General features: G+C 38.2%; 1 protein-coding gene across 4 annotated transcripts in view; it reads right to left on the bottom strand.

Moving 5' to 3' along the window:
- Positions 1-344: 344 nt before the first annotated feature.
- Positions 345-11,145, bottom strand: part of LOC121328005 (hepatocyte cell adhesion molecule-like) — a 33,625-nt gene continuing 22,824 nt past the window's right edge. For 2 of the 4 annotated variants that reach the window (XM_041272421.1, XM_041272420.1), the window contains 3 exons: positions 6,318-6,374; positions 4,756-4,926; positions 345-1,731 (listed from right to left, as the gene is read on the bottom strand). In XM_041272421.1, coding sequence (XP_041128355.1) covers positions 1,700-1,731; positions 4,756-4,926; positions 6,318-6,374 — 260 coding nt within the window. In that variant the 3' untranslated portion in view covers positions 345-1,699. The remainder of the gene's footprint in view (positions 1,732-4,755; positions 4,927-6,317; positions 6,375-11,145) is intronic. The other 2 variants (XM_041272424.1, XM_041272422.1) reach the window with 1 other exon arrangement.

Below are 11,145 nucleotides of genomic sequence, written 5' to 3' on the forward strand. Positions count from 1 at the left end.
CTTGAGTGGCCCAGTCAAAGTCATGACTTGAATCCTATTGAGAATCTGTGGAAAGACTTGAAAACTGCTGTCCATAAGCAATCACCAAGCAACTTGAGAAAGCTTGAGCAAATCTGCCAAGAAGAATGGGCACAAATTGTACCAAGCCGGTGTGCAAAGTTGGTAGAGACTTACCCAAAAAAACTTGTGGCTGTAATTGCTGCCAAACATGCTTCCACCAAATATTGAGTTAATGGGTCTGAATACTTATGTAATCAACATATTTCAGTTTTGTCTCTTTAGGTTTTGCTGACATTTACTGTAACTTATCTTACCCTTAGAAGTCTTCAGTTTGAACAAATATTTTTTAAATAAAATATTAAGTTTAAAAAAATGTGTACGCATCATTTTGTAATTTCACAAAATGGGACACCAAATATGACTCACTATGTCCTAAAAGGAGTTCATTCAAAACTGGAGTAAATGATTTGAAAATATGGCCTAGTATGTCCTAATATTAGTATGCTGCATGTGACTTTAATGAAATTGCACAGACTTCAATTTAAAATGAAACATACATGTACATTGCACCCAAGATAAAAAATAAAACAGAGCTCATGATCAGTAAGTGAACTCCATATCGGGTTTGGTGATGTCATACTCCACCTTACTAGGCAGTATGTTTTTCAATGGCAATAGAATCCAATGGCAAGCCTCCCCTTAAGTTAATTTAAATCCACTTCTATTGAATGTCCATCTTTTTTATTGGTCATGTTCTTAAAGAAATATGTTTAATTGCAACAATCATTATACTTTTAAAGGTTTAAAATACAAATCACAGTATCACAATATAAAACTACTGTTTTTCCCTAGCTCTGCTTTTTATATCCCTGGCTCTGGTCTTTCAAATTTTCATCACTGGCAGGGATAATAGATTTTGCACTTACAATGTCTTTCTGCTGGAAAATTTCATTTAAAAACAGATAATTGTTCTTACCCAGACACATTTATGCTGCATATCGTACAGTGCATGGCCTCACTGGTTCTCTATCTCTATGGACTGTTTTCTAGATACCACATATGATTGTTTCTCTAAATACCTTCGACTATACAGACACCAGGAACCAGCGAATACATCGACAACTGTTTGTTTTGGTTTTTTTTTACTTTGTGTTTATTGAGTTTTTAAAAGGTATAACATATATAAAACATGGATTACAATCACAAATCTTTTGCCTGTTGACCCCCCTTGACCCTCACTCATCTAGTCGGGAACTGTATTACGTGGTAGCTGAAGAGTTTAGGAGTTAAGGCAGAAAATCCTCCCCATACCTTTTCAAATAGATCTGGTTTATTTTTTTAAATTATACAGTATTTTTTCACAAGGGATATATCAAGAAATCTCCCTAAGCCACATAGATATGTCAGGGATATTATAATTTTTCCAGTAATGAGCAATTAATTTATTAGCTAAAATCAAGTTTATCGGATTATAGCCAAATGCATACAAAAAGTCTCCAGCCAGCTAAGAATGTATGATAACACTCTGCTGACGCCAGTTATCGTGTTCCCCATGTGGAATGTGACAGATGAATGGACAGACAGGCAAATGAACAGCCGGTTACAAACAGCATATAGGGAACTACTTTTTTAAATAGGACCCTAAAAACTGACAAATACCTAAATATACCTTTAAGCATTTTCTTCTTTCCTAGAAAAATTAAAGACGTGTTGCATCGTCTCCAATTTCACCTGAAAAAAACAAAAAATATATTTATCAGTCTGCATTTCATGTTTAGTCATTTTTTTTTTTTTTTTTAATGTCATATAGCAAAAATTAATCCAACAATTACCAGACAGATGCCTGGTGTTATGGAAATGTATTGTTTTGTTAAACTATTTTATTTGTTTATTTGTTAATATGACGGCATGTCAAATCCACGTCATTGTTGGAGCTCTGTTTTAGTCATTGGACAGCAGATCTGACAGACTTTGATAAAGGGCTGTTTTAACAGGACTGGATTTCTGATGTTTTACAAGGAACAAAGTGTGTTTCAAAAGTGTTATCTGTTAGAACCTGGAGAATAGATTTCACTGCAGAACTCCACCCCTGAACTTTCCTGAAATAATAAGAAGCAGTAATCGAAGGGATATACTTCCGAAGGTTGTATTTTTACAAAGATTATACAATATTATTATAATGCTGTGGCAGACTGTCGCACCCCTTTATGTTTATAGGTGTTTTATGTTGTATGTAGTGTTAATGTTGGTGTTTATGTATAAAATACACTGGATATAAATATGGGTTACGGGCACAAGTGTTTTAAATGTATATTTGTATTTAGGCACAAGGACTGCACAGCAGAGCCATCCTGTTCACAGATGCAGATTCATTTTAAATTATAACTTGGTTATTTTCTCCAGACACAGCGGGAGCATGGTGAGGGGTGAGAAGACATATGACAGTTGCCTCAGCCACTGGTGTGCCAAGGTATCTATCGCCATCAGGTGCACCCCAGATGTCCGTGACGTACTGACACCAATACTCCAGGTGGCTCCCTGAGAATAGGTCCTGGGCCTGTGGCACCAAACTTCTAGGGCTGCACGACGGCAATGGCAGTCGGTTGGGTGCTGGCTTCCTAGCCCTCTGGCAGAACCACTCCTCTGTATCTTCCCCCCTTCCCATCTTTCGGGACAATGCCAGCAGCTCTACCTGGACGGAGCAGTGCACAGTGGTGTGACCAGTTTTGCCACAGGCGAAACATCACAGCCCTGCTTCCTCCTTTCCCCCTTTGCTCTGCTGCTGTTGCTGCTGCAGTTTTATTCTCCCCCTCCTTCTCACCTTCCTCACCTGGGCAGGTTCCTCCTCCTCCTCCTCCTCTTGGAAGGGGGAGACAGCCACCACATGCCCATACACTTTGCAGGCAAGGCACCAGCCTAGCTCCTCCAGCTCCCTGCAACCGTCCCTCCAGCCTTCCTTGTCTCTTTTTAACTAAAAAAAAAGGCGCCCTTCCTTGGTCTGACGCTTGGAGGTGCTTATCCCACACAGGACACCATATGTCACAACGACAGCTGTAGTGGGTGATGTCATCAGACCCAGAACAATATCACAGGACAGACAGAGACGTGGATGTTTGGTGAAGCTGAGCTGTGCTCAGCATTTAATCAACAAAATAAAAGATTGAAAAAGAAGAATAGCGCACCAAAACAGGACATGGCACTTGAGGCCAAAATAAACAGACAAAACTAATTAACCCTAAACAAAACACACTAACAAATGGCGGACAAACAGACAAACACGGTGAGTGAAATTAGGATCTACTTAATGTTTTTGCTTTCTCCTCTCCACACCCTTTCTCCACTCGCCAAACACACAACCCCGAGTGAGTGTAAATATGCTGCTTTTATGCAGCTGTACCGAGACTCAATTGCTAATCAATCATTCAATTGCAGTCTCGGTACAACTGCACGTGAATTAATAAAAGTGCAATTCCCTGTACTCACATTACATTTTACCTGCATGTGAAGTGTTGTGCAATCCTCGTGCCTATATACAAATATACATTTTAAACACTTGTGCTCGTAACCCATATTAATAGCCCTTGTATTTTATACATAAACACCAATAATAACACACTATATACAACATAAAACTTTTAATAAAATAAAGGGACGGGACACTCCGCCACAATTATTCAGCAAAAAATAGAAAAGGACTGGACAGAATGTAAAGCCAGATGGCGAAAACGGTGTGATAAATTTGTGAAAAGCAAGAAAACCTGGCTGAAGTAAAGAATGGAGTCGGAAGTTTGTGGCCACACTTTGGTGGGAATTGCCAGTCTGACTGCAAGTCTTTTGGCAGGTGTCACTGGCATCACATGTGTATTTTTGCACTGAAGCAATAGTACCAAATTGTTTAACAGACTGTCAAACCTTTTCCCTGTTATTCTAAAAATGTCTTACCTGCATCTCTCTAACTAATATATAAAATTATCCCTTTTGGATTCTCTGTTGGTTGAAAGGGTGGATGTACCAACAATGTCACTTCTGATTTTTTTAAACCTCTTATAGAGTTACAAACTCAGCACATCTCCTAAAATGTCGTTTTTTTCAACACAGTCAAAAGGGCTATGACACGATGCGACCTTCGTACAGCAAATAGTGAAGCTGCACAGCTCTTGTAGCTGTATGCGCCTGATGTATCGCATTCATCTGCGACAGAAGTATGAACCAAATCTTGTGAGCTAAGTGCTGCTGCACGTCTTGGTGGTATTTCAACATGACATACACACATCAATAGGGGTTCTTCTCTAATGTAAAGCATTACATATCTATACATGTATCTGCTAGTGCCTCTTGATTTGCTGGCAGATGTCTTATGTGTATTAAGACCCTATATACTGAGCTATAGCTGGAGTTTCTACCAGTAATTAGTTGTACCTCTATAAGGATTTTACCCAAATGTTGCAGATGCTGAATGAAGGTACAGTAGTCCCTCACTGATACAGACACTGTTACACCGTACATTCGGATGTGCCAAACACAATGTACATCCCCCAATAATAACTAATTAAGTGTGACAATAGGTCACTGTGAATTGCATGATCCAAAGAGACACACTGTGTGCAATTTATAATTTTTTTTGACAACCTGTCTGTCTCCTGACATTTCCATATTAAATTACTGCATTACATACCTTTGGACTGAATGAAGTATCTGTTTTTATCAGATCTATTTTTTGCACACCGTACAAAATCCTGACACTCAAAAACTCACTGTTCACTAGAGGATCTTTTTCAGACTCTACATTTGGCCGTTCCTCTCTCCCTGAATTTTCCTCTGTACTGTTGGTGCCCTTTGACATGCTGTTTCCAGAGGTCTTTTCTGAACTTGCTTGATCCTCCTGCTTCCTAGCTTGGTCAGTGGATTCCATGTTAATGGCAAAATCTTGATTGGCAAAAGTAAAAAAAAAAAAGAAACAATAACATTTTCTCCAGTCATTTTACAAACTCAAACACAATGGGCCTGACTCATGGAAATGTATTGAACGATAAAAAATGAAAACACTACATGTGTGTGAACGGGAGAGTAGAAATCTGAGCTGCACATCTACCTCCAGACCAGAAGTAAAGTTGGTGGTACGCCTTCACAGGGATGGGCCAACTCAATGATAGGACGGACCCGGAAGTCGGCCATCTTGGGGAAAGGGCGTAGCTGTAAGACTGCTTACCGGCTCTATTACTGGCTATTTATTTTTTACACTAATAAATGATCCAAGACAATCTGGCAATTGTTAACTAACAATTAACAGGTCATTAGGGGCCATGACTTACGCCACTAAAACTAATTCACTTTTAAAGAGGACTCTCGGGGTGAAACTATTCTGTCTCTTTATTCTCTCCATGCTTCACAATAGCAAAAACAACAAACACTCCCCCCTGTCACTGGTCTTTTGTTCTAGTAAGTCCTGCCTCATCCCACTCCAAGGCCAATCACCAGCAGCTCCTGTGGTCCGTGCCTGTCGCCCATAGGCTTTTTGACCGATGCACCTCCTACTCCAAGCGTTCCTGCACTTCAGACCTCACACAAGTTACAATATGTTAACTGTACTTCTTGATTCTTTAGCGTGACTGTGTGCTGTGCTCTACCTTTTAATTTTCATAGCTTTCACCTGGATTCACCTGGTCAGTCTATTTCATGGAAAGAGCAGGTGTTCCTAATGTGTGTGTGTGTATATATATATATATATATATATATATATATATATATATATATATATAAACAAATAATATTTTTTGTGATTATTGCCACAAAACTATACATATATATTATTAGAGAACTATTAAAGCAAGGAAACAAACTGAATTGTATCTTCTTGTTTTTCCTCTGTCCTTGTTTTACAACATCATAACATTTTAGGGAGTAAGCTTTGAACTCATTTTACCCCATACTCAGAGAGCAGTAAAACAAAACTATATAGCAGGCTGTGTATCTATTGATGAGTTGTTGCAGAAGTGAGGCTATTAAAGCCTGTAGGACACATTCTCTGAATATGATAATACAGAAACCTGTATTAGAAATGTAACTGGATTCATTAATGAAAAGGGGGCTCTGGTTTGCAGACATATGGAAGGACTACATTCCCCAGAATGCTACAGGAGTGAGCCAGGAGGTGGTTCACATAGTTCAACTGTTAAAGGAGGGACACCTGCCTGTGATTAGCAGGCAGGTATTTAAAATGAATTGTGTACAAGGCAGTCTGTACGAATGAGAAAGGCTCTCTGTGGGAAGCCGCAGTCTGTATTACAGATATCAATTATTGAAATGTTTATTCATACCTGGCTTATGTTCACTGTCACGCTTGTCACACTTGTTGGTTTTATGCAACATTGAATCTGTAATAAAAAAAATAATAAACATTCATTAGCAATACAAATGAAAAAGCTGCTTCAAGGATAAAGGACACAATGCAATCCAATGAATACTGTGTGGTCAGACTGTTTTCCTATTATTTTCTAGTGCTGTCAGTATTTCCCGCCTGAGGACCCAATCTACCAGACACATGAGTCTTACTTAAAGGCTGTGAATGCACCCGAATGCACAACCAAGCGCAGTAGTTATGCGCCGAGCAATCCCCCAAGGCCCGCCTCTCTGCCACCCAGAGAGAGGGAAAGCCAACACACCCTCTTCCCCACCTTTCCATGTCATCGCCATGACTGACAGGCAGCTCTTATGAGGCTACTGCCTTCTTCCTGCAGAACCGTGCATGCGCCAGACGGTCACCACAGATCGCCCTTGTTACAGAGCCATTCCAGGTTTTCCTGTGAGCTTCAATTGTAAGCTGCCTGTATACAGGTGTGGGTGTGTCAAGTGTATCACTCACTAAAATCTGGAATGTCCCCAACTTCTATAAAATAGACCATTAACCAGTTCATGTTTTACATACCTGCCTCGTTGATATTGACATAACTCTGCTCTCCTTGTTCACAAATACACATTTTACATTTCTGAAACAATTCAGGGTTATATGTTACAGTCTTGTTCCTGCCTAGACTTTTAATACACGATTTTCTTTTCATTTTGCGCTTATTGAATTTTAAGATTTATAGAAAAATATCCTATTGTTTAGACGCTCACAGACCAACATGTTACTCCCAAACTCTCATTAGCTATTAAAAACAAAACACCTTTTTGATGTCAAACCTTTTAACTCCTTTTAAAGCTGCAAATATAGTTTTTTTTTATTTCTTGCTGCCAAATAGGAGCTAATCTTCAGTTCTAGTTGCTTGCAAGATATATTTAACACAGGGCTCTATTCAGAAAAAAATGATCCTTGTATTAAAAAAATAAATCTCATGAGCAGAAACCATACAATTCAAACTGATTTTAAAATGTTAAACTATCCCTTCATTGCATGCTCTTTTGGTACAGGATGCACATAATTTTCATGTCAGAGAAGTTACATGCGCTGTTTTCTAACATCTCCGTGGATCAAAAATGCAATTATTTATTTACATTCCATGAAAAGATGCAATCACTGATTGTTTTATTTCAGTTTAATTATTTATACATTCAAAAGTGAAATGTATATGTAGTATGAAAATGTTTTTTTTCAGCCACACCTAATACATAGCCAAAAGTGGAGCCCTTTGCTTGCTTAAAGGGCACATAAGGACCTTTTTATTTTATTGTGTTACATGTTCCCATGTGTTGAACAACTGTTTACGAAAGGTGTGTGTATTGTTTAATTTTTTAATTTTTTACATTTTGACCACTTTTTAAAACTTTTAACCCTAGAACCGCCATGCAGGTCATTGTGACCCATTTTGCACTTTAAATGTTAATTACTCTTCCGTTGTAAGTCGTTTGTGTTCGTCCGTTTTTGAATTTTCCTAAATATATTAATTAAATATCCTGACAGCGTTTAATAGCCAGAATCGCAAAAATGCTAAAGTTATAAACAGTTCTAAATAGAACCACCATGTAGGTCAATGTGACCCATGCATGACAATACATGTCTTTTTTTAATATAACATACATTATTCTATTACTTTTGTAAATACAGCAAGCAAGCCACGGCCCCTCCTCCTAGCAGACATGTTTTTTTTTTTTTTTTTCATTTCAAGCCTTTGTTTGTGGACTGACTACAAGATAGATATTCATATGACTGTGGATTTGGCAAGATGCCAACTCAGTAAAAACCTAGTTGCTTATTTTTCAATGTACCTGGGAGACAACAATCCTTTGTTTTGTTCCACAAATGCAACTGGGAATATATCAGAAGTAAATATTTAATCTTCAAAGTAGTCATTTTGATTGGAATACGGCACGCTGCACTCAGATGCATACAGCAAACTGAAATGACAGGTAGGATAACAACTTATGTGCCTAATATGAAACATATTTAATATATCCTTTTCTATATTACAGGTTTGTATGTACCGGGTTACATGTGTTTATACAATAGCGTTTAATGGAACTGCATCTGTGTTTCGGTCGGTAAAACGTGACTGCCATGTATCTGGGTAACAGATATCCAAGTGCTCACTGTATACTAATGTTTAGCAAATTAAATCAGGTTTTTATTAGCGGGCATCTGAACCACAATGTAGAAGAGCCAGACTCATCTGCATTCATGGTTATAGAACTTTTAACTTTTAACTCACCATCAGGGAACAGAATCCATAACGGCATATTTTTTTAGGACCAAAATAGACCTTATATAAAAATTCAGTAAAGTTATTGCTGGCACATTCTTAATGTAGAACCCTTAGCTCAAAATGAACAACGTTTGTTAACAGTTAATACATTTAAAAAGTGGCCCTTAAAATAAAGCCTGACCAAGAAAACTGTAGCAAACCTAGAACCAACATAAAAAAAATAAAGCTTTGGGTGGAAATCACAAAACGCTGAATCCACCGTGTGGAACTGTGAAAGATCAGATGGATTAAATCTAACTTTATTCACTTTACTCACATCTAGGATCCGATTATTATGACTTAATGCTGCTTAATTTCCCTGTTTCTCACTCCAGATCTGCTGATCTTCTTTGGCTGGGGTGGCCAAACTTCCTGACCTTACGAGCCAAATACCAAAATTTAAAAATGGCCGAGAGCCGCAAGACACATACTGTAAAACATGAAATGTTTGAGAGCAAGACATTATAAATAATAGCATTGTTTTAAACATTTTTTTTTTTAATTCCCTCAAACATTATAACAGAATCTTGCACTTTGTGCAGTACAGTAGTTGCTATCGCTTGACGGCAATAAAATACACAAGAACAAGGGAGAACCATTTCAGAGCCTTAAGCCGGGTCTACCCTGAGTAACCTTATTGCTCAGTTGTGAGAAATTGCTATGTAACATCTGAGCAATTACTTTTGCAACACGGTTCCTGCATCTACAAGTTGCATTTTTTTTTTATGATAACTGAGGTGACAGGGTTTTTTTACATTTTTATTCCATCTACAAGGTGAAGTAGTTTTTGTTTGGTTTTCACAACAGAGGTTTTTTTTTGGGAGGGGGGTTGGTTTTTTTTTTGTCTATAAGTTTAGAATTGCATTTATTTTATTTTGACAACTAAGGTGACACTTTTTTTGTTTTTTTTTTCAGTTGTGGCACCAAACAGTTTTTGTTTGTCTGAAATTTTCAGAGCTAAAATGTATGACAGCAGTAAGCCTATGTCATGCTGCCTGCACAATATGGTACAGGGGTGTAGTGAGCAGATGGGACCCTCGCTCTGGTACAGGGGTATAGTTAGCAGACGGGACCCTCCCTCTGGTACAGGGGTGTAGTGAGCAGACGGGACCCTCCCTCTGGTACAGGGGTGTAGTGAGCAGACGGGACCCTCCCTCTGGTACAGGGGTGTAGTGAGCAGACGGGACCCTCGCTCTGGTACAGGGGTGTAGTGAGCAGACGGGACCCTCGCTCTGGTACAGGGGTGTAGTGAGCAGACGGGATCCTCGCTCTGTTACTGTTTTCTGTAGTGGGTTGCAGCTCTGACACTTATTATTACCAAAGCCAACATTTTATTTTGGTATTTAAATTTATTTAATACAGACGCGTTTCCTGGATCCCTGCCACAACTACATTCGTCAAGGGTGCATAGCCTAATATTAAGTACTGTCATTCACTGGCAGACAGCTCACAGTGCATACTCCTCAGATACACAGCATAGGCTAGCAGGTTTGCATCTTTCATTTTAGAAGCGAGTAATGTTAAGTACCCTTCTCTCTGATAGCCTACTCTATGTAAAAGAGCCTGTTTTTTACTGTACATGTGTTATTAATAGTGTAGTCCACATCCAATAAAAACACCTCAAACCAAACAGGATATTATTTTTTTATAACCATACTTTACTTTACAATGCCCAAAGGCTGTGAAAGTCTTCCTTCATCACACACCATGTCTTTTTATCCAATGATACCATATGAAGAATTGTTTAACCTTTCAGTTTTAACCTTCTTAATTATACTGTATCACATCTGATAAAATTCAACCCATAATTTACTGTATGTACTGTTAATACAGAATCTCCTTGAAATTAATAGTAAAGGCTAGATTTGTTTATTTTAATGCAATGCCTCCCTCCCCTTTGTCATCTCTCGCCCTGCTGCAGTTGCTGGAAACATTCAATGTCATGTCTGGTTAAAAGAAGTTAAAAGATTGTCTGTTATCAAAGTTCTTCCCCAATCTCCGTCCAAATGCTGTGGAGCTGACCTTTTTCATGTATGAAAAATTTTTTTTTTTTTAAATTTGGATTCTGGGGGTGGGGTGGGGTGGGGAGGGTTGTGTGAAACTGTATTAGTAATGGTGAGTTTTATTCTGTTGTGTGAGTCATATTTTTTAAACTTAACATAAAATATATCAAATATATTTCTTATCTAGCCTAAGTTTATTACATGTCTTTATGTTTGATAACATCTGTGTGAAGACCCAGCTGTGCTGGCATGACTTCTTGTTGTGGCACTAGTTTGCAGGCTTGAATCAAAATGATCTTAGGACAGAACTGTTAATGTGTTTAAGAAAATCCTTTTGCATTAAAACAGCTGTACAAAATGTCAAAGACAACAAGGTTTGCCTAACATTTTCAGATTTTGGTTGACTTGATAAGGAAGTGTTGGGTTCTCATAGTCAGCACATTAATGTTACACAACAAAAAAAC

Source organism: Polyodon spathula, chromosome 15 (assembly GCF_017654505.1).
Source record: "Polyodon spathula isolate WHYD16114869_AA chromosome 15, ASM1765450v1, whole genome shotgun sequence".
Lineage (NCBI taxonomy): Eukaryota > Metazoa > Chordata > Actinopteri > Acipenseriformes > Polyodontidae > Polyodon > Polyodon spathula.